This window comes from Dermacentor albipictus, chromosome 1 (assembly GCF_038994185.2).
Source record: "Dermacentor albipictus isolate Rhodes 1998 colony chromosome 1, USDA_Dalb.pri_finalv2, whole genome shotgun sequence".
Taxonomy (NCBI): domain Eukaryota; kingdom Metazoa; phylum Arthropoda; class Arachnida; order Ixodida; family Ixodidae; genus Dermacentor; species Dermacentor albipictus.
The window spans coordinates 284147419-284171853 of record NC_091821.1 but is presented as its reverse complement, the minus strand read 5'-3'; the positions used below and the strand labels follow the sequence as shown (position 1 = coordinate 284171853).

Sequence of the window (24435 nt, the reverse complement as noted above, 5' to 3'; positions counted from 1 at the left end):
CGCCGTACATGTTCGAACCGACAGCCGATACGGAAAACGATGGCGGCAACGGCGGCAACGACGATGTTGAGTGTGCCAAAAGCGAGAGCGATGTGTACACCTTCTCGCGCGCTGGAAATCTTAGCTGTTACGTATGCTTTTTTTTTCATGTAGCTGCACGTTCCAATGACGGGAGAAAAAATGCGCTAAAGTGTCACTGGGAACTTGCTGCTGGAAGAATGCCGAAGCACTAACTTCTCATTAGATTGTAAACAAGGGTACAATTCCGTGATGTCAAGCACCTTGCCGCTGCTTGTCTGAAGTCCCGTGGTTTTCTGAGCGTTGATACACGATCGCGAACATAAGTGCCGCGTTTCAAAGCGCGCACATGCAGTGCTGCGAGGTACAGTCATGGAAGTTGCTCATCATTCACATCCAGATCAAGATGGTCAGGGGGATCATATGTGCAATATTCAGAATATGGTTCGACGACTTTGCGATTGTGGCTCGATCAAGAATCGGTATGCGCGCTCCATGCTAGTGTTGACATAAAGATATTAGGCAGTTTTAGCACCGCCGTGTGGTAAACATAACTGCAACCGTACGTCGAATGTCACTAGGCAAGCCTATACTCCAATTTATACCTCAGGTGCAACGCTGTGGAAGCTACGCACGAAGTCCGGTTACCAAAATTTATTACTGCGCGCGTTTCCGTCTATGGTTCGCAGCGTGCCAGCGGCATTTGCTCGCGCGAGCATGCACGTGAAGCTGCCGCGACGGGCTGCAATTAAAGAATGCCGAAAATTGATTTAAAAGAACGTGTTTGCAGCCGTATAAGTGCACGGATTGTTTCTATGGGTAAATTCTTTTTTTTCATTCATAACTGAGCTTATATATGAAAAGTTTCCTCAAAAATCGGGTAATCAAACACCGAACTTTTTCCAAGTGCGAACGCAAGAAGTATCTCAAGCCTCCACGGCGTTGCACCTGATGTATGAAACGGAGTATAGCAACGCTAGCAACAACGCGTTTCCGCATTTGTCGTAAGGCTACACTGTAAAATAATTTACACCCCTAAGGGTTTTTTTCGGTGTCTATAACTAACCCCCTAGCACCCTTGAAAAAGCTGGGTTTTATAGGGAATTACACCCTTATGATGGTTATTCTATATTCCAATAACACCCTATCCCTTGAGGGTGTTTTGAACAACATATTACCCTTCGACCTATGGGGTGTAAGGGTGTGATCAGGAATATATTACCCCTTCACCTATCGAGTGTAATGAGCAATATAATAGCCCTTGAAGTACGGCATGTGGAAGCGGGTACATATGCACTTCATTGTTTGTTTCTAAGTCTACAGTTAGGCTAGCACACAGAAATGTTATGTATGGTGTGCATACAATAGGTAATGTGTTTACAAACGCACTGCATAGCAACTTTGAGAGAAAACACATTATCACTTGTGAGTGTTCTGCGTGAAATGGTCCCATTTATCACAGATACAGAGTGACTGCATGGAGGGTCATTTATTCTAGCCTCCTGTACAATATTTTGAGCTTGCACTATGCCTTGTGGTGACAAGTCTTGCGGCCGTTCTACATTGAAGAACAGTCTCATTCAAACCAAAGTTCCAGGGCACAGGCGAGGATGATGATGCCTTTTTGTAGCTCCATTCCAATGTCCTAAGGCGAGCCATCATAGATGAAGCCATTTCTTCATTGATCACTGTAGCCATCTGCTTCTTTTTTACCTGCAAAATGATTTGTTGCAATTTAATGTCAGGAAAAGTACACGAAACATGACTAGCAGTGCTTCCCTGCATCATTCACTTTAATATTTCAAGATCACATGAAGAGCAGGTTAAAGAAAACAAGCACAGATAGTGCTTACTTCCAGGAAATCGTTATTTCGAAAGAATAAGGCATTTAATCTGCCACATCATGAATGTAGGAGAGACAGGCTACACAACTATATGAGGGCAATTCAGAAATTATTGCCTCCAAGCCCACTACTTTGCCAATATTACAGCAAACATTTTGAACTTTTTATCATTGATGCACTTATGCTTAAGCTATCGAATGTCACTTGCCTCGCCTTCCTATCTCTTCTCGTTCCAGAGTAATCGAGCAATTCATGGCATCCAGTGGTGACGTCCAGTTGAAACAACAGGCTGTAATTGAATTTCTGACTGGGGAAGGTTGTGCGCATATCAACATTCAAGGCCATTTGACTGCAGTTTACAGGAATGCCTGTGTTGACGTCAGCACTGTGCAGAGGTGGGCAAGGACTGTGAAAGACCAAAATCCTACCACATCAAATCTCCCGGATCAGCACCGAAATGGATGGCCCACAATGGCTTTTGATGAGGGTCATGAACATCAGCAGATGAGTTGACTCGGTGCAATCGCAGAATCAAGCAACACCAGATTGCAACACTCGCCATTTCCATTGCCTCAGTGAACCACATCATTAAAGACCTGCATTACACGAAGACTTGCGCTTGTAGGGTGTCACGGTAACTGATGACTGACATGAGAAAGTCGAAGCATAGCCAACAAGTTCAATTCTTGTAACCCAGGAGGTTTTTAATTATGTGGTTCACTGAACCAATGGAAATAGCGAGTGTTGCTGCAATCTGGTGTTGCTTGATCCTACGATTGACCCGATTCAACTCGTCTGCCTGATGTTGATGATCCTCATAAGAAGCCATTGTGGGCTGTCCAGTTCAGTGCTGATCCTGGACATTTGATGCGGCTGGATTTTGATGTTTCTCAGTACTTGCCCACCTACGCACAGTGCTGATTTCAACACAGGCATCCCCGTAAACTGCTTTCAGATGGCAATGAATGTTGAAGGGCGCAGAACCATCCGCAGTGAGAAATTCAGTTACAGCCCACTGTTTCAACCGGACATCACCACTGCATGCCATGCATTGATCGATTACTTTGGAACATGAAGAGATAGGAAGATGGGGCAAGTGACATTCTATAGCTTAAACATCAGTGCATTAATGATAAAGAGCCAAAATGTTTTCAGTACTACTGGTAAAGTAGTGGGTTGTGCATCAGTGCACAACCCACTTTTGTGCCTCAGTGCATAAAAATACATTTTGTTAAAAAAGTAAGTGGAACAACAGTGCATTTTTCCGGCAAGTTTGATGGTGCATATCTCCAAACTGACGCCATTCTGGAAATCAATTCCAAGTAGATACACCTTGTAATCTCACTGGCTATGATTCGTAAATTACAATATGTGCCCCAGATATGTGGTGGCGCTGGCAAACACTCCCAGCGTTCTACTAGGAAGCATAAATACCCAAGAAAGTGATGGGGAAACGGCGCCCGCAGTAGCTCAAATGGTAAAGCATCTAACGCGTAATGCAAATACGTGGGTTCGTTCCCCACCTGCAGCAAGCTGTTTTTTCATCCACTTTCATTTCCATTAATTTATCATTTCTTTATTTCATTTGTTAATCACAAGTAACTTACCCTAACTTGTCCTTGGTGTCAGTGTTTGCTGGCTTCTTAGGATATGATTAATAAACATCGGGTTTCTTGGTTAAGCCCCTTTCTTTTCAGTTATATTAGCTATAATGTAATTCATTCGAAAGATAATAATTTTTTTAATTAGTTTAATATGTTTCGATTTCTTGTGCTAGATATATTTGCGTGTTTGAATATTCCTGCTCAAGGACTAGAATTATGCTATATGCAACAGGACTATATTTAAAAATTCCACAAGACTGAAAATCATCACCCTGCATAAAAACAGTGTGAATTTAAAAACAAGCTTCAGTGAACCTTATTGAATCAGCAAATGGCCAGTGTAACTAGTCTGATCATCCTGGAAATCTTTTGTAGCTTATAAGCATAGTGAATTTCAATTCCACATTTAGGAGTGCAAATTTTTCTAGAAGTCAGCTTTTTCTTTTTAACAGCTAGCATCCCTGCCAGTTTGCTTAAACATAATGTTGCATGACTTCAACAGTACTGCACAATCACTTTTTTCTGCTCACAGTGTCTAGTGATGTGTCTTTAGCAGCTGAGATAATTAATGTTCATGCAGATAAACATCAGAAAACATTGCAATAACTGCCAAGAAAATGCAATCATGCGTTTTGTTTACAAAAGAGCATGTGCTCTACCTTCTGCCAGGTTTGTTTTCCGTGTCAGGCTAGAACGGAGCTTGCACAAGAGGCACCTTTTGCATCCATGAAGATATTTTATGAGGTTATGGTGGTGTCGAAACATGACATCAACCATAACACTTTAAACTATTTTATGAAACAGGTATTTGTACAAAGATAGAAAAGGCACCAATTTTGAATTTATCACATTTGGTTTAGAGTACCATAGTATACATGGCTCAACTAGTGCAGGTACGCAAACGGGCTAGTTGGTATTGGTCGATGACGTTAGACAATGTGAACTCGACAAAGGATGGAGAAAGAGGCGATAGCATTTGTTCCATTTCTCGCCACTTTTGACGTCCCTTGTACAAGTCTGCGCTGTCTGTCGAACATCATGGATCAACTAGTACAGCCTGAAAAAAATATGTCATGAAATAAAACTTGACTTTCAACCTCGACAATTCTGCCTGTTGGGTATTATGGTTTCTATAGAACTTATTTCTTTATACAAAGTCAGACCCATCAAGTAAAGCTTACTGAGAAAGAAATGAAGAACAACGTCAACACCTCTCAAGGCACATGCATCAAAGGAGTCAGAGCATCATACACATTACCTTTAGGTGCAAGAGTATTCTCTTTCTTAGGCAAACTGCATTTCTAGTTTCTTAAACCCTATATATTTATTTGCCACAGCTATGGGAAAATCACAAGGTGGAAAAGATGTGTTGGTGCAATTTCAACTATTATGTACAACAGCAAAAGGTAAAGCACAGGAAGTCTCACTGCTCCTCTGTCTAAATGACATTCAGTTTCATTTGTCATGTCCACTCCTATCCTGATGGCAGCAGAAACAGGAAGACAGCTGCATGGTTCAGAAAGTAGATGAAGGAGCTGATATCCTAGCTGACATAAAGAGTCAAAAAAGGGAGCTGGTCAGGTCATGTAGTGCAGACGTGAGACATCATTAACTAGCGCGAAAAAGACAACGGACGACAGCTAGAAGCACACAGGACAGAACTCTAGGCTTCAACTGAAATTTTGGCTACACAGAAACATAGGATTCAGGGGATGCGACCTCAACACATGGAAGCAACATTTATCTTTCCTTTTCCCTGCCTGACACAGGAGGTATTGGAGCCAATCGATGGGCAGGTTCATTTCGAGATGCGAACACTCTTTTTTGGCGAGAGCAAGGGAAGGGGTGCTTACACACTTATCACCCGCTTTTCGATGCAAAGTGCTTCGAATATTTTCATGTCGACCTGCCTCTAGAGCCGCGTGGGCAGATGAGTGCTTTGAAACTGCTCAGTGCATGAGCACTTACAGCAATGATTGGCCAGATGGCCACCAGCCTTGACAGCTGCCCTATCTTTGTTCCCCCAAGCGGTCGTTTAAACACCAACCTGTTTGGCTTGAGGACACATAGGGCAGCTTTGAGTGCCTTAGTGGCCACATGGCCAATCATCGCCATACGTGCTCATGCACCGAGCAGTTTCAAAGCAATCCTGTGCTCAGGCAGCTCCAGAAGCAGGTACATAGGGAAATATACGAACCACTTTGCATCAAAAAAGTGGGGAATAGGTGTGTAAGCACCCGTCTCTGGCTCTTACCAAGAATGTTCGTAAGTGAAATTAACCTGTTCATAAATTTGTTCCGATAGCTCCTGTGTTGTTTCTGTCCGTCGACATTCTGTGCATTCCATGTTTCTGTGTAGCAAAAATTTCAGTTGAAGTCTAGACTTCTTTCTTATGTGCTTCTTGATGTTGTCTTTTTCACGCTAGTTATTGATGTCTCAAGTCTGCAATGAGCACCAACTAGCCCAAGTGCCTTCTTCAACCATGTAATGCATAGGGCAGATAACCGGTGGCACATTCGAGTTACAGAATGGATGCCAAGAGAAGAGAAGGGTAGTCAAGGACGGTAGAGAAGTAGACTACGATGAAGTCAAAAAATTTTGCAGGCTTCACTTCGAATCAGCTAGCGCAAGACAGGGGTAATTGGAGCTCACTGGGGGGAGGTCTTCATCCTCCGGTGAAAAAAATATGTAGGCCAATTGTGATGAAAAAAGTATACCTGTCGGGTCAGACGTCTTCACTGTCTTTTCAGCAACGTGTAGGCCCAAGACAGCCAGTCGGTTCCCATGCAATTGCTTCATGCTGACTGCAATTGCTTCATGCTGACTGCAATTGCATGGGCACAAGAAAACAACCCACCATTAATACCATTCGAGATTGACGACTCAATAAAAGAACCTCTCAAAACTGCAAATACAATTAAGCATTTACCAGCTTAATAAATACATATATAAAGGCCAAGAATAGTTACAATAACCATACACTTTATAACTAGACATTAAAATAAGGTAGTGAAGCGTACAATAACCGTAGGACGCTAAGTGCAATTCATTTCACAAATACTGTTGACAACTGACAGGACGCCTTAGGCAGGGTTCAGTCACACAACAAGAAAACAAATAGTAGTAATAATAAGCACGCCTGCGTGAAACCAAGAAACGAGTACAAGGACGAGAAAAAAATTGATTAGGCTCGGTGTGCTTATTTATACAAAAAGATAAATTTATAAACAAATAGCGCAACCACGCATTCATCCGCAACAGCACGACGGCTTCTATAACAAACGAGCACAACTTAAAGCGATTGATAAGTACATAGCCGGGATGGTCGTGGTTCTTTTGTTTTGCATTAGTTCTAGTCATGAAACCACAAGCATTGCAAGCTGCCTGCGCCATTACCTACCACGGGACCTCCGACAAAAAAAAAATTATAACAATTGAGTGAAAGTACACAAGCGACATTTAATACGGTTGTCACACTGCACACTTTTGGCCGCGATCGATCCTGACTGGAATCGAATTTCTGGACGCGTTTGGCCTCGTTGCACAATCGGTGGACGGGAGCCAATCGCGGTCGAAAATTTCGATCCAGAACGCGCTCAATCGTGCTCGAAAGTGGCCATGTGACACCGGTATAAGTCTGCGCCCATCTTTGGTAACAGAAAGAACCAATTAGTCAAAGTATTATTTCCCTGCCTGCGCCGAATACTGACGCGTAGCAGTACTTAATTCTCTACAACTCTAGTTGAGGACACGTGAACAATGAAACATTCATTTTTTTTTCTTTTTCACATTCGGTGCCCATAGGCTACGCCTGGAGTACATATACTACACTCGCATCCAACACACCTTGCGCTGTCCTTTAAATAAATTACGCGAAAATTACTACCACAATGACGCACCATAAAAAACGCGACGCTGAACGTGGCTACGTACGTACCTTTTATATGAGCAGTTCATGCGCCTTGCAAAAGGCCCTCGGTTTGAAGGCGGAGCGCTGTCACGATCTGTACTCTGGGCACGCCGTTTCGTTTACGTAGTGGATGGACCATGTTGACGATGCATTCCACCGAAAAACAAAACGTCCACTTCATCACTGTTCAGGCCGAATGGAAGATGTTTTCTCCTTCGCCACGAATGACGGCCGTCGTAGGCGTAGTAAACACACTGTCACAAAGAAACGCCTATGTCGTAGGCCGCTGGTGCCCTTCTTTCTCACGCATAATCGCGTCGCCTTCACTCCGGACGCTCACTTCGCGTCGATGAGCACAAAAGTACACGAAAACAACGAGGTGGTGCAACCTAAACGCAGCAAAAAACAATCTAATTACTCACAACTTCAAGAATGTCACGGAGAACACACACATGTGCTCCCGGCGGCCCGCCGCGAGACGCAGGAAATGACGTAGCGGCGATAGCGGCGACACCCGTCGGGAGAAGTTATTTCAATTTCGGTTTCGTTTTCAAGGCATAAAAACAAATATTCTTTTAAACTATGTGTGTGTATTACTTTCAAAGCTATTTATTTTACGCTACCTCTAAGCCATTTTCTGTGTTTACGGGTAGTTTCACTGGAAATTTATTTCCGGAAACATGGGCTGATATCAAATCAAATGGGGCAAAGGTGGGCTGGTAACTGCGTGTAAGTGAATTTATTTGTCGATGCTTTCTTTTTTGTTTGTTTGCTTGGACGTTCATTTGTAAAGAGACGTGGCCCTTCCTGATTGTATAAGATACAGAGGTACTTGCGAGTCTGTCTTTTCTTTTATGCACAGAGGAACAGAGAGAGAAAAAAAGCTTTAATTGGCATTGTCAAGAAGTTCACAATGCTCATATTTCTGAACTGGAGTGCTCACTCAAATTTTAAATAGCTTGGATTAACGGCAGATATAAAAGTACTTGCATAATAGCTTTCTAAACGTATAGGCGACACCACGAAATTTCACGTGTGCAGAATTACACGAAAACCTTAAGTTTCCAAGTACGAAAAGTCTTTCTTTGCCTGCTGTCGTGAAAGTGCAACCGAAGCGAATCCAGATCTCGGGGTTTTTTTTTCTTTGTTTTTATGAGCGGGTGAGCGAGTGGGGCCTATGACCGCTCAAAAGAAAGAACAAATATAACAACGATTCCCCTCTGGTGGACAGCACCATGAGTTGTCGTTGTCATAATCTGATGTCGGTCTTTGTCTTACTGCAGTTGCTTATAATAGCAGTTTGACGGGTAATGAGGAAGATATATTCAAAATCGAGGTATTTTGTGCATGCGGTAGACAAGTCATTTTCGACCCAACTACGCTCACCCTCAAACTACCACGAGCAGAGCAATTTAGTATTGTTCCCATTTAATAGCTGTGCCTATACCATCGCCGAACCCCTTTGCTCGGCGAGGGTGCAGCTGTGGTAAAGGCTATTGAATGACAACAACAATTTCCTGGCAAAGTGTGGGAACTGTGATGACATTTCGTCTGGGTGTTGGCTTTAAGCATTCTCTTGTCTCCCCTTAGTACCATACTGTCTCTACTCTGCGCTGTTGCATGTGAGTACAAAAAAGTAAGTGCTGCACCTTCTGCACTACTTTTGCGGTGGGTGGGGGTGGGCAGAAGGGGGCTAACGCGTAATTAGTCTTCCAGAGGGCATTGTGTCGATGGCCAGGGTGTTTGAGTGGGCATTGTGACGGCCAAAGAGGTCCAAAGAGTATTGTAGCGATGCCCACGAAGTTCTCGCTAAAAGGACTCGCACACGCCTTCCCCGCGTCCCTCTCATGTTCATTATGCACGCTCTCAAACCACCCACCGACGCGGCTGGCAAGCCAGTGACAGCAGCAGCAGCAGCAGAATTGGAAAAAGTGAGGGAGGAGGCACAGAAAGCTTCGCTTTAAAATCTGGCAGAGCGCCCATGTGCACGCTGTAACCTGCAATCCAGAGCTCTGGTGTTTTGACAAAATTCAATTTCATTCTGCAAAGTATTTCTTTCCCGTATTCAGCATGTGCACCTGTCCTACCCGTCTCGCGAGGGGAGACGGGCGAGTCTCGCGCAGGTCTACATATGCCAAGACATCGCGAACGTACTTGGCAGGTGGGCAGTAGCGCGCACACTTGAAAAATGTCTCACCACTGTTCCGTGAACAAAGATGGGTCTGCAAATGCCCCGCCAATTTCTGGAATCTCGTTATATCTACAATGATTGGCTTGTTATCTTATTCATGCATGCAATAATACTGTCTCCAATTTGGGAGGGGAAATATTTCAGTAAATACCGTTGTTAGTCGGTGTTGTAAATACTTTATGCATCGCAAGTTGTACGTTTGTTCTCTATACTTTCTTAGATTATTCTCCCTTTCTTTTTGAGCACTCCGTTCAGGCAGCTGTTTGTAAGCCAGTAGAACGTTCCTTTACTATACAACTACAAACTTAATAGTTTCTTTTTGTACAGCCAGCTTCGTAAATTGACGCAGACGCGAAGCAATGAGCGTTTTGCACGCTCTTTCTGCAGATGCTGCTTGAGCAAAGCATTGTGGTGGGTGAGAAGGCTCAAGTTTGCCAACGAACCTACCTTGTTTATAAACTTGAGAGAAGCAGAACGAATTGGGGTTATTGATTCGGCGAAAGAAGGTCAGGTGGGGTCAAAGCTTCTCGAATCGGCGTATCTTTCGTCCGCGTATGGTTCGTCGCACCCTTTTCTGCCTGTTTTGTCATGCTTGAAAGAAACCTAGACGACCGCACTGCTTTAGAGCAATTGTGGCCCGTCCAGCTGCATGCTGTCACGTGGCCTATTCATTTTGCTAGATTCCTGGCGTCCCAAAAGCAAGAGCTGCACTAGTTCTGCCTTGCTGAAAACATTTCGAACATTTTTCTTTTGGTTAAGTATTCAATACTAGAAAAAGTAGGTGCGCGCTTTTGGATTCCGCGGAATTTGTGCGTGACGACATTTAGGAACTGTGTGCCACCTAGAACACTGTGACATAATAGATAGTAGTGCTTCAGCAACAGGTTTTTCCCAGGACATATTTAAAATGGCTTATCAAAACAGACATTGAAACGGAGGGGGACTCTCTTCAGGAGTTTTGTCGGCTTTGAAAGCGCGACATGTCTCGGGGGGGAAGGGCTTGGGGTAAGGCAGGGCCCATTTCTGGATCCGCCACTGGTTTTTAGTACCGTGGGACACGCCGTCTCTTCGTGCAATTGTATGTTTGTGAATGTGATAAAAACAAACAAAAACACCCTTGCACCCACCCCCAATATTCTTAGTCAGTGCACCCTTTCGGTGGGTAAAGGGGTGTTATGGCATCTAGAACTGCCCTATCCTTCGCAAAAAGTCATGATGATGGGATGTTTCTTGAATGAAAACACCCTTCAAGGGTGTTATGATTCGCAATTCTCACCATCAAGGGTGTAAATTATTTTACTGTGTATCCGGCTATCGCGGAAATGGTCCGAGCACAGCACAGTTGATTTTGTCGGCAGGAACTTATCTCTCCTCACCGCACTGCGCTGTAAGCTTCCTGTGCTTCGGGAACCTGTGAAACACCACATCGTCTCGCCCGCGTGTGTTCGCGCAGCCGATTGCTGCACAGAACGAGGGCATGTTGGGCGCCCTTGGCTGTAGGCACTCACGCAGCACAGAAGGAAAGAACAGTTTACGAAAATCGCAAAACAAACGTGAGCGGCGGCGGCGGAAAATCTCTCGTAGCGTCGTTCAGTAAAGCGCAGGACGGAAAGAGGCATGCCAGCGCATGCCAGCACGCCGGTCCGGCAGCTCGGTCCCCGCCAGTGACGTCACTCTCGCCGGTTCTCTCCTCTGGTAACCTCCTCACCCGGCGCTCCGGGAAGCGATGGGGACGTGTCCGCGGGGGTGATTTAGAAAGCGATTTCCGCCCCTTATATTAACAAAACGAAGAAAAAAAAATTCGGAACCGTAAATAATTAGGTCTGTTCTTCCCAATCCCAGCAATTCATGGAAATTGAAAACCGCTTCATCTTCCCTTTAATGGGGAATACCTTAGTAACTTGCGATTCGCTGATGATATTTCCTTGCTTCGTAACTCAGGGGACCAATCGCAATGCATGCTCACTGACTTGGAGAGGCAAAGCAGAAGAAGGGTGGGTCAAAAAATTAATTTGCCGAAAAATAAAGTAATGTTTAACATTCTCGGAAGACAACAGCAGTTTACGATAGGTAGCGAGGCACTGGAAGTGGTAAGGGAATACATCTACTTAGGGCAGGTAGTGACGGCGGATCCGGATCATGAGGCTGAAATAATCAGAAGAATAAGAATGGATTGGGGTGCATTTGGCGGACATTCTCAGATCATGAACAGCAGGTTGCCATTATCCCCCAAGAGAAAAGTGTAAAAAGCATAAAGTTAGGTGGGCAGATGAGATTAAGGATTTTGCGGGGACAACATGGCCACAATTAGTACATGATCGGGGTAATTGGGGAAGTATGGGAGAGGCCTTTGCCTTGCAGTGGGCGCAACAAGGCTGCTGCTGCTGCTGCCGCTGCTGCCGCTGCCGCTGCCGCTGCTGCTGCTGCTGCTGCTGCCGCCGCCGCCGCCGCCGCCGGTGGTGGTGGTGGTCATCGCCGTTTCTCCCTTTATTGAGCAAGGCTCACTGAGTCTAACCTTGCACAATGACCTTGTGCAAGGTTAGACTGCAGTATACTTTGTGAAAGACATATTCGCTAAAAAAAAATTGGGGCGATAGGCGAGTGAGGGAAGCTCTACGAAGACCCTTTCATTAAAGTGATAACGGCTGTATGACTAGTTTGCGAGAATAAAGCGGACATATTTATTTTGAACTAGAGCGAGGACTTATGGTAATGCATCAGTTCTGGGGTCCCTGACTGAAGTGGCATGTTCTAGTTCGGACTAAAGTTTTGTATAGGAGGAGTGTCAAAGAAAGAGGAACAGAGTAAAACTTGCGCCGTACGTTTCCTAACGAACGGTTTGCATTGCTTGTTATTTTGCTGACATGAACAGACCAAGCGAAACAACACCTAGGTAACAATAGGAAGTTGCGGATTCGAGAGCCGACTTCTGGAGCAAGTAGGAAGTGGGGCAAGTAGTTTTTCGGGAGGCACATAATGCGTTCCATTTACTCGTGTTGAGGTTCGTCAACCAGGCTATACACCAGTGAGATATAGAGTTGATGTCGTTTTGAGGAATAGTTACATTATTTTGCTCCATAATTTCACGGCAGACTACAGCCTCACCCGCCAATACGTGTACGTTAAAGGACACTCATTCTGGAAATGCATCAATATAAATGAGAGACAAGAGAAGGCCGAGTACTGAACTTTGAAGTATGCCAGAATGAACGGGGCTCAAAGGGGGGAATGATTCTATTATTGCAGTCAATGGAAGTCATTCCGCGTAATCATTTCGGGTATTTAGCCATACCATATTGCATTGATGACGGATTCAGAAGCCATGCACGTTGCAAGAATGAAGCTGTACGTTGACGACTCTGGTGGATCCCATGGTCCGGTTACTTGGCCTGTTCTTATTTTATTTTTACTTGTTTTTCATTGCCACATTCACACGACGCTTCCACATATTGCTTGGCGGTACACTTGATTGTTCAGGCGGTATGGTTCTAGCGCCTCAGGCGGAGAGCACCGACGAGGCAGTTCAGTAATATTTCTCACCGGTTAAAGTATTTCTTATCTGCTCCTGGAAATGTTGCTTTCCTTGTCTAACAAAAAACATTACTTTTTTTCAGTGCCAGACCTCTGACGGCGTATAACAAGAGAACCGTCGTGCTGAACCTGCCCGCAGGAAAGAAAATTACAGACTTTAAGTGGTTCAGCATTTACTGCAGAAAAGCCAAGGTAAGACCACGCCCATGCATCAATAACGAACCAATAACATAAACATATCAGGCCTCAAGTAACCAAACCAGAGCATGGAAAGTTAAGTTGTGAGATGACCTCGGAAGCAGGAACGTCCCAACAACGTTCGTGCCTTCCGTGATTAGTGTTGTGACCACAAACATTTTGGTTTCCTATTGCGGAGTCTCATATAATAATCCAAATTCCTCCGTATTGCATGCTGGGACTGCTATGAAGCGAGTATGAAAGACGTTACTACTAATCAGTTGTAATCGAGCAGATAAATGGTGTTAAGACTGCACAGTGGTGGCGAGGATGAAAGCTTTAAACCATTGACCATTCGTAAGCACTAGTTACCACCGCATCATTGCCGCTGCTTCATCGCTGGAAGTTAGAATTCCACGTCGCCAAACTATCTCTATGTTGCCGCCCTTCCCGCTGCTGAGTGGCGCCCCAAGTATTTTCCGAGTGGGGGGGGCAAGTCTCCCCCTGCATATATATATATATATATATATATATATATATATATATATATATATATATATAGTGAAATGGGGTTTATTGCAGCTCGTTCGAGGAATCGCAGGTAGCTCTAGATCACGAGTCCTAGCGCTTCGCATCAGCAGCCCGAGCTCGTGTCTCGCGCCGCAGCGGTGCAGTCCGCACAGTGCCACATGTATATTACCCACTACAACTACAGTGCCACATGCATATTACCCACTACAACTTCCCCCGCGGCAAAGAGGAGCCATCCTGGCGACCTAAGGTGATGATAAGATCGTAGTACGGCTTCAGGCGGCTGACGTAAACGGTCTTGCGGCCACGGCGGCGTTTGTCCGAAGATGGCGTCACCGGTTCGACCACATAATTCACAGGCGAAGTACACGCGACGATCCGGTACGGACCTTGATATTTCGGAGCAAGCTTTGGGCTAAGGCCTGGAGCTTCGAAGGGCAGCCGAAGCCAGACGTGAGAGTCCACGGCGAAGGACTCTGTGGGCTGATTGTTGCCGTGGCGATCTTTGGATTTCTTGGGTATCCGACATGAACGAGCGAGCCAGTTGGCGGCACTCTTCAGCATGGCGAGCAACTTCGGTGTGTGAGTGGTTTTAAAGGGGAAGAGGAAGAGATAAGTACAGCGCTGTTACTGCCTCTCGTGCGAGGGCACCTCCACGGCGCTGTACGGGTGAGGGGAAAGGGATAAAAAGGGTAGTGAAGAAAACAGAGTGTAGAAGTGATAGATAGCCCAGCGGTAAGGTACGTCAGGAAGGCGCGGCGGCTACAGCCGCTCGTACAGTTCGGCACCGTCCAGGAATTCTAGCAGAGCCGCGAAAGCGCGTCCGGTCACCGATGAGTGCACCGCCGGGAAGAGACGCGCCTCGGTGCTGTCGCACGGCAGACCAAGGCGACGGTAAGCGCTCGTGAGCGCGTCGCGCTGAACGGAGTACTCGGGGCACCGTAAAAGCTAGTGCTCTAGGTCCTCCACATCGGCGCACTTGAGGCAAAAGGGGCTCCCCGTACCTTGGATGCGGTGTATCCTTGCCGCGGTGCGGTAGCAGCTGATGCGGAGGCGAAGTAGCAGCGCCCGGTCTCGTCTGTGAAGTCCCATGCGTGGTAGCAGCTTCGGCGGGTTGCCACTGGCGACGCGGGCGTCCGGGGGGGGGGGGGGTATTCTATGAGTCCACCTAGTGGACTGTCCATTTCGGTCATTCCTGATTGGCTAGGGCCACTCGTCTCCTCCTCGCTCGTACAGCTGCATCCAATGAGCAGCGGCCAAAATGAACAGTCCACTAGGTGGACTCTTACAGAATACCCTCCCGGGTGTCTCGCTCGTAGCATGCCGGCCACAGTGTGACGGGCGACATCGAAGGGAGTCACCACGAGCGATCGAGGCACCGAAGCCGTGTGGGGGTCCCTTGCGAGCCGGTCCGCTTCCTCGTTCCCGTGTATGCCGATGTGGGCAGGCACCCACTGCAGAACGAGGTCGCATCCCTGCTCGCAAACGCCGTGCAACTTGCGGAGGAGGCGATGAATTAGCGGGGATCCCTGGTCGGCCCTGGCCAGCATGTGCAGTGCCGCGCGGGAGTCCGTGAGGATGGCCGCCGCAGGGATGCGCCGCCGGAAGATCAGCTCGGCCGCCAAGTCAATGGCCGCCAGCTCCGCGTGCGTGGATGAGACCGCGCTCAAAACGCGGCACTGACTGTGCGCCGGGATCTCAGGAGCTACGCACGCGGCAGCAGCAGCACCGTCCCGCAAGACAGAGCCGTCGGTGAACACGAGCACCCGGCCGGCCAGCTGCTCGTTGACGGTTGCAGCCGTTTCCTGTTGCAGGGCGCAGAGTGGTGTGTTGCGTTTGCGCCGAACGCCAGGGACGGTCGTGCGGACGAGCAGACGACGCTCTCGATGCGGGGGCGGAGCAAGCCACGCACACGTGGCGCCACCCCGTACCAGGCTGGCGAACTGGGCGACGCGGCGACCCATGCCGGAGCTCGGGAGAGAGTGCAGCCGGCCGATCAGCTGCTGGCCGTGCCGCGAGCGATGCAAGCGCTCCACGCGGTTGAGGGCGCGCCCCTCGGCACGGAGAGAGATGGGCGTCTCCCCCGCCTCGGCGAGAGTGGCGCCGCTCTGCGAAGACCGCGGGAGGCACAGGAACTGGCGTACTACGGCTCGGTAATCCGCGTCCATCACCGTCCACTGCGTCGGCTGCAGGTCCGCCAGGGGCAGCGCGTACAGGATCCACGCCGAGGCCACGGAGTTGTATAGGCGCAGAGCAAGGGGCGGCGAGCAGCCTTGGCCACGGGCTAGCAGGGATCGCGCGGCGCCCGCTACCTGTGCGGCACCTTTCTGCAGAGCAGATACCGCAGCACACCAGTTCAGCCGTCGGTCGATGACAAGGCCAAGGTAGCGAACCCGCTTCTCCCACGGAAGTAGCACTCCGTGGAGGGTGAAGCGCGGCGTGCTGTACTGCCCATCGTACTTTGGGAGTACGATGAGCGCCTTCGTCTTGGCTGCCGAGAGGGTGAGGCCGATGCCGCTGATGTAAGCGTCGACCCCGTCCAGCGCGCGCTGCACACAAGCACGCACGGCATAGCCGACACTGGTGGGGCCGATCGCGATCAACGCGATGTCGTCCGCGTATACGGCGACACGAACCTCATGCGCCGGGAACTGGGGAATGTAGTCGGGGATGCGTGCCAGCGCGAGGTTAAACAGGAATGGGCTGAGCACACTGCCCTGCGGCACTCCTGTCACAACTGCACGCGGCCGACTGAATGCTTCCCCAACGCACACCCGCATCGACCGGCCGCCGAGGAACGCCGCAACGTAGATCCGCATACGTCCGCACACTCCGAGAGCATCGAGTGCGTCCATGATGGTAGTGTGTGGTAGACGGTCGAAGGCGCTCTCGACGTCGAGGAGGATGAGGTAGCCTGCCTCGCCCCGCCGTTTCGCTGTCTCCAGTGTGGCGATCACGTCGGCAAGGCAGTCTGCTGTGGCCCGGAGTCGCCGGAAGCCGCTCTGCTCCGCCGCAAAGGTGTCGAGCGCCGCCGTAATCCACTCGAGCTGCCGCAGCGCCATGGCCTCGAGCACCTTGCCAGCAGTGGAGGTGAGAGAAACGGGCCGGCATGAAGCAGGGCTGCTGGCTGCCTTGCCAGCCTTGACCAGCGGGACGACCACCGCCTCGCACCACTCGTCCGGGATGCTGCCGGTTCGCTGCCGGCCAGAAGTGGTTGTAAGTGTCGAGCAGCAGCAGGAGCTGGTCAGCATCCAGGTTCCTAAGCATCTGACATGTGATGCCATCGGAACCTGTTGCTGAACGGCGCTTCCTCGATGTGAGCACTGTGCGAAGCTCACTGATAGTGAAGTCAGCCTCGCACAGCGCCCTGATGTCCACGAGGATCCCGGCCGTTGGGAAGTGCCGCTCCGGGGCAAGCAGCTCGCGCCTTGGGTGCGGTTGCGGCTGCAGCAAGTACGGCGCCGGTGGACGGACGGTGGGCGGCGGGCAGAACGTCTCGGCGAAGAGCTCAGCCAGCTCTTCACACACTTCCCTCGCATCCACGACGGGCGAAAGCAATACAGCCTGTGTTGGCTATAAGAAGACCCGCCTGCTGGATGGCGTCAAGTAGGTCCCGGCCACTGCTGTCGGTGTGGCTCGAACCCCACGCGGCGACCCCGCACATCACGAGGTCGCCGCGCACACGCTGTGACAGCCGGATGACCATCTCCTTGTCCCAGCGGCCGCCGCAGCACGCGTAGACACTCGCGACGCACGTGTCGGTTGTTCTGATTCGCACGGTCACCGCCACGTTCTCGACGCCCGTGCACGGCAAATCGTCCACACTCACCACGGCTTGAGGGAGCCCAGCGCGTACGTAAAGTGACGCGCGAGATCGCCCAGCCGGATGAGCGGAATCGGTACACGGAATGGCCGTGCATGACGCCTGTTCGCAGCCAACAGCACTGTGGTAGCTGACGAAGCCAGGCAGATTGAGCTCTCATGGGCGGACGTGGGTTTCTTGCAAAGCAAGCACGTCGCATCCGTCCGAAAGAGCCCCATCCGCCAGCTCTGGATGACGGCGGCGCATCGAACGAACGTTCCATTGAACGATGCGCGGCCGTTGTTCCACTGGTGTGCTAGCCATGCCGGATCAGGGCGTCATGCATTTCCAGTGCTACCACACACATGTGGCGCGCTGGGGAGTCGGCAGGTACCGATTCCAAAAGTGCACGCAATGCCGACGCGAGCGTCGTTATGACGAGGTCACATGCATCGGGTGTTGTCGTGCTGCAGGGCTGGGTGGGGCTGCTCTCGAAGACTGGCTGGGGCGCTGTGTTGCCGGCCAGCACGTCGCGGAATGAACGGCCCACTCGGGTCGTAGTGGCGTAGAACAGGTGGTGAGGTAAGCCGACGACGCAAAGTGGTGAAGGCTTGGTCACATGCCGGAGTCCAGTCGCGAAGGTCACCAGGGCCAGCCAGGAGCTTCGTCAGGGGAGCGATGATGCAGGCAAAATTGCGCACAAATCGTCGAAAATAAGAGCAAAGACCGACGAAACCTCGGAGCTCTTTCACTGTAGTCGGCCGCGGAAATTCTGCGACAGCACGAAGTTTGTCAGGGTCGGGAAGGACGCCGTCTTTGGACACGACATGGCCAAGTATGGTCAGCTGGCGGGCTCCGAAGCGGCACTTTTTCAAGTTAAGTTGAAGGCCGGCGGTGGTAAGGCAAGTAAAGACTTCGCGTAGACGAGAGAGGTGAGTGGTGAAATCAGGGGCGAAAACTACCACGTCGTCCAAATAACACAAGCACGTCTTCCATTTGAGGCCTCGTAGAATATTGTCCATCATCCTTTCGAATGTCGCGGGTGCATTGCAGAGGCCGAATGGATTACTGTAAACTCATACAGGCCATCAGGCGTAATGAAAGCTGTCTTCGAGTGGTCGGATTCATCCACTGGCACTTGCCAATAGCCCGATCGCAAGTCCAAAGAAGAAAAGAATTCGGCACCATGAAGACAATCCAGGGCGTCATCTATGCGCGGTAGAGGATAGACATCTTTTCGTGTAATCTTGTTGAGGCGATGATAGTCCACACAGAAACGAATCGAGCCATCTTTTTTCTTAATGAGTACTACAGGAGACGACCAAGGGCTGCAGGAGGGCTTGATAACACCACGTTCAAGCATGTCTTCAACTTGCTCGGCGATGACACGACGCTCGGTGGATGACACGCGGTGCGGACGCTGGCGTAATGGTGCGTGATGTCCCGTATCAATGTGGTGAGAGAAGGTACTTGTGCGGCCTAATGATGCTTGGTTGCAGTCAAAAGAGGCGTGAAAATCATTTAAAAGAGTAATAAGCCGCTCGCGTTGTGTCGGCTCGAGGTCATCGGCAATAGAGCGACAAACATCCGGTGGTACTCGGTTAGATGGCACATGGGGTGCCAGTGCTGTTACGTTGGCAGTATCCACGTCGTCGGGAACAGGGAAATGCACAATAACGTCAGCGTCCACAGTCTGGATGGTACCAATAGTCTCGCCACAGTGCAAAGCCAAAGTGTACGAATTTGGGTTAGAAATCAGTGTTTCTGCAGCCCCATGGTGAACCGTGAGGAGGGCGAAAGGCAACAATATAGGCTGGCGGCGAATGAAGGCGGCAGCGGGTGAAAACATGACCGTCGCTTCGGCAAGCGATGCGCATGAAAGAGGGACAAATACCGCGCTGTGAGGGGGAAGGCCAGTATCTGAAGCTACGCAGATCCTGGTAACATCATGTACTTGAAAGTCGTGTGATGGCAAATCGCTCAGAACGGAGAACTTAATCTCAGCACGTGCACAGTCAATGACGACGTGATGGCGCGACAGAAAATCCCAACTGAGAATCACATCGTGGGAGCAACAAGTCAGCACAAAGAAATCAATCGAATACAAAATGTCTCGAATCAGCACCCCGGCAGTGCACATAGCGACTGACAGAACTTGTTGTGCACTGGCTGTTCTAAGCAATAGTACCGAAGACATCATGGTCACTTTCCGTAATTCACGGCAAAGTTTCTCACTAATCACGGATACAGCAGCACCTGTATCGACGAGCGCAAGACATTTGATGCCATCAACAGACACTTCAATAACGTTAGCGGCGGAAAAACGAGGACTTTGATGTTCCGACGATGACGCAGTTCGTGCCTCAGGATCTGCGGAAATCAGTTTTCCGCCTCAGTAGTACTGGCACTGGGCCTACGACGCATGGGTGAGAGTGAGCGCCGACGAGGGGAAGGCGAGCGACGAGTATTGTAGAGCTCTGACTGCGGTGCTGGTATGTCATCAGCAGCGTAGACTTCCGGTGGTGGTCGCTGAGGCATACGGAATGGTCGGAAGCCGGAGCTGGGTGGTCGCGCGGTGCCCACGAAGGCCGGCAAGCGCCGGCGGCAGATGCGCGCTACATGTCCCGGTGTACCGCAGGCATAGCATATTGGGCGGTTGTCAGTAGTAGTGCGCCAAGTATTTGTGCCTTGCTGCTGTGAGCTGAAAAAGGGAGCCACCTGCTGGCGAGGCGAAGGCGGATGAGAGAACACCGGCTGGAGAGGCGCTGAAGGCGGAGGAGAGAATCCCGGCAGACGAGGCGCCCGTGCAGCGGCTTCAGCATACGTCAGAGACGCGGCCACGGGAGCCGGCTGACACGGAGGTGGGAGAGCTTCGGTCACTTGCTCTTGAATTACCTGTCGGATCGCTGGAGCCAAATATTGAGAAGGCTTCTCCGTGGTCGGCAAAATCGAGAGCTGTCACGCGACCTCCTCGCGCACAAATTCTTTTATTTGCGTCAGCAAAGTTGTGTGGTTGTCTCCAATAACCAATGCTGCTAACGAATCTTCCGTAGGTGGTGGGCGCCGAGCTAAGATGCGTTGTTTCCGTAGCTCGTCAAAACTTTGGTACAAATTGATAACTTCAGCCACGGTACGCGGATCCTTCGCTAACAACATTTGAAATGCGTCCTCATCAATGCCTTTCATAATGTGTTTTATCTTGTCCTGTTCCGCCATTGACGGATTCACGCGCTTACACAAGTCAATGACATCTTCGATGTAACTTGTGAATGTTTAACCGTGATGTTGCACGCGCCCCCGTAAGCGTTGTTCTGCGCGAAGCTTGCGCACAGTGGGGCGCCCGAACACTTCTGTGAAACTTGTCTTGAATCTGCTCCACGTTGTGAAATCGTGTTCGTGGTTTCAGAACCAGAGATTCGCGACGCCGGTTAAGTAAAACAGCACGTTGTGCAACTTGGTGACGTCATCCCACTTGTTATGCTGGCTCACCCTTTCGTAAGATGACAACCAATCTTCCACGTCATGATCATCGGTGCCGCTAAAGATGGCAGGATCACGCTCACGCAATGCACCGGAAACGATGACCGTCGGAGGCTGTGGTGCATCTTCCTGGGTGGTTTCGTCAGGCATGGTCGCAGCAGTCGGTAGCGTCCGGCTTCGGAGTTCCAGTTTTCAAGGTTACCCCACACCTCCACCAAATGAAATGGGGTTTATTGCAGCTCGTTCGAGGGATCACAGGTAGCTCTAGATCACGAGTCCTAGCGCTTCGCATCAACAGCCCGAGCTCGTGTCTCGGGCCGCAGCGGTGGCAGTCCGCACAGTATATATATATATATATATATATATATATTGATATTACGCGTTTAGATGCGCTCAGCGTTTTATATTAATGCACATGGACTGGCAACGGCCGAGCGGAGCCAGCGCGCGCACCAACAACAAAACCCCGTCTTTTGCTGGCGCCCGCATTTGCCACTACACTCACTCCCGGGCGAAAAAGGAGCCATCCTGGCTGCCTATGCAACAGGGAGCATTGGTGGGTCGCAGTGCGGCTTCAGTCGGTCAACATGAATAGTTTCGCGTCCGCGACGCCGTTGGTCCGTGGATGGCTGAATAGGCTCAGTGACGTAGTTTACCGGGGCGTCTATCGTAAAACCCGGTAAGGGCCGTCATACTTTGAGCTGAACTTTGTAGAAAGGCCGGGAGTAGAGGAGGGAACGCGCACCCATACCAGCGTTCCAGATGAATACGATGGAAAGGACAAGCTGGCCTCACGAGCATGTTTCTGGGTGGCCTGGTCTTCCTCGGTAAGTGAGCGTGCGATCTGACGACATTCTTCGGCATAAGTGGCGGCTTCAGATAGAGTCGTAATTCGGAAGCGTCGGGGCGATACAAAAGAATCGTGTCCATAAACCGGGAAGTTTCGCGACCATAAAGAAGAAAGAAGGGAGAGAATCCCTTGGTAGACTGAGTGGCGCTATTGTAAGCATACGTAATAAAGGGAAGGATGCTGTGATGCAAACAAACTTGCTGTTTCCGTTGGGCCCAGAATCCTTTTAATAGCGACACGGCAGACGGGAGCTTTTACATGCAACACAGACTCTATACAGACACGCTAACACGATACAGATGATTCACATACACGCGAACTAGAATTCGGAAGTCGTTTGTCCTTCTATATAAATATGTGCATAGTACTTATGCATCACGACTCGCCGGCGTGCGTCGTCGTTGCGGTGACTATGACGGTCGTCGTTGCGTAGTGCGTCACTGCGTCGTCTGACACCTGAAGGCAGCTGTTGTGTTGCTTTCGACGGCCACGTCTTACGCCTTCATCATCACGTCGGACCTCGTCGCGACGTGGGAGCGCGCGACGTCGCGACGTGGAACAACAGGCCGGCAGAACACCAGGCCACTGTTGTAGCTGGACCGTAACGCCTCGCCTGTAACGCCTCGACCACTAGAACGTCGGGCTCGGTCGGCAGACAGGTAGCTCAGGCTGCCCAGCAGGAAGCACTGCATCAGGCCGCTATAACAGCAGGCCGCTGGTGCACGGGAGAGCCCAGCCCCGAGTGTGATCTCTGACCAGGTCCGCACGGTAGCAGGACACCCGGTTGCCGGTCAGCGAGCCTTGAACCGCCGCTCTGCGAGCTGCCGACCGTGTTCCTAGCAATAGTATTTTTACGACTTATTTTCAGGTGCTGAATTACCGCACTGTTCACTTGGACCGAACGGGTACCACAGGACAATCTACGTGAAAAATCAGTACATCAGTAGTGTCAAAGAACTGAGCGAACTTGATCGCCGGCTCTTGATTCTGCGTTCAAAATGCAGACTGGATGATACAGTATGTGGCCATCATCACCACCTCTACGTAAAGAAGTACACATCGCACATAGCATCCAAATGGTGCTCGAATCCGTTTCTTTCACACATCAAGAATTACCGAGGCTCATCTGTGATATCCCTATCCTTGTCAGATTCACACCCATCTTTGGATCTCATTCCATGATCTAGATTGTGCCAAGCTTGCATGCGCCGGTGCTATGAAGTGGAGAAGAGGCGCTCTTCTCGAGAGGCACTTCAGTATCTAAAGGTGCCGGCCCTTTCGGTAGTCGCACATGTGGGTGGTGTGAATGGGTTGAATGCCTCTGCTGTGGAGACATCTGCCAGCAGAGCAAGCGATGAAGGAAGCCCAACATATTGTGTAACAGACGAAGGCCTGAGCCACGGAACCCCAGCACAGAGACAAGCGCGAACCATACCCGCACCCAGTCAGACTGCAAGGACAAAGAGACAACGTATCGATTTTATGCTTAGCGACTATGTGGCTTTAATGGAAAATGTAAGAGAAAGGCTTCACGCCGAAGCAAAACGCGAAAGGAAAATAGAGCTCTTAACCCTTGCTCCTGTGTCGTGGTCTCAAAAAAAAATTATGGAATATTTCGGAGTCTCGGAAAGACAAGTACGGGCAGCAATCAAACTTGGAACTGAGCATGGAATCCTCAGCACCCCACCAATAAAGAAGGGCCACCCAATCAGCGAAAGCGTGAAGACTTTGATAAAGGACTTTTATGAAGACGATAGTGTTTCATACTGTCTCCCGGGGAAGAAAGATGTAATAGCAGGCCGACAAAAGCGACTGTTGCTTTTGAATTTAACGGAGCTGTATGCAGAGTGGAAAAGCACTCATAATATCAAGTGTGGATTTTCCATGTTTGCAAGTTTGCGACCATCAAACTGCGTGGTAGCAGGGGCAAGTGGCACACACTCCATTTGCGCCTGCATGGATCACCAAAATTTTAAGTTGATGATCCACAGTTCCGGATTAAGGAAATCCCTGCAAGAACTGTTGGCAACCACTGTGTGTGACACAGGAAATGAAGATTGCATGCGTGGGAGGTGCCAGACCTGCCCCGGTACAGAAAACGTCAAAACGGCGCTTCGTAACAGCCCACTACTTAACAACGAAGAAGTCGACCACATACATGTACAGCAGTGGGTAGGTGGCCTACGATGCAAACTCGAAACTCATCTGCTAACCCCGGATGACTTTCGCGAGAAATTTTTGGAGATGCTAGACAAAGTGAAAATTCATCATTATATCAGCAAGAAACAAGCATCCTACCTTCGTCATGCAAAGTCAAAGCTTACCAAAACCGAAGCGCTTGTTCTTCTAGACTTTTCAGAGAACTATACATTCATAGTGCAAGATGCCCCGCAGGCCTACCACTGGGTGAATGAGCAAGCAACACTGCACCCATTTGTAGTCTATTGCTGCCCTGACGAAGAAATTGTAGTCAAGAATTACGTTGTCATTTCTGACT

At 49.6% G+C, this 24435-nt stretch overlaps 1 protein-coding gene across 1 annotated transcript in view; it reads left to right on the top strand.

Moving 5' to 3' along the window:
• The window catches only part of LOC139054423 (protein Skeletor, isoforms B/C-like), a 455133-nt gene that overhangs the window by 212316 nt on the left and 218382 nt on the right, over positions 1–24435 (top strand). The window contains exon 10 of the mRNA XM_070531374.1: positions 13182–13290. Within this exon, the coding sequence (XP_070387475.1) occupies positions 13182–13290 (109 nt within the window). The remainder of the gene's footprint in view (positions 1–13181; positions 13291–24435) is intronic.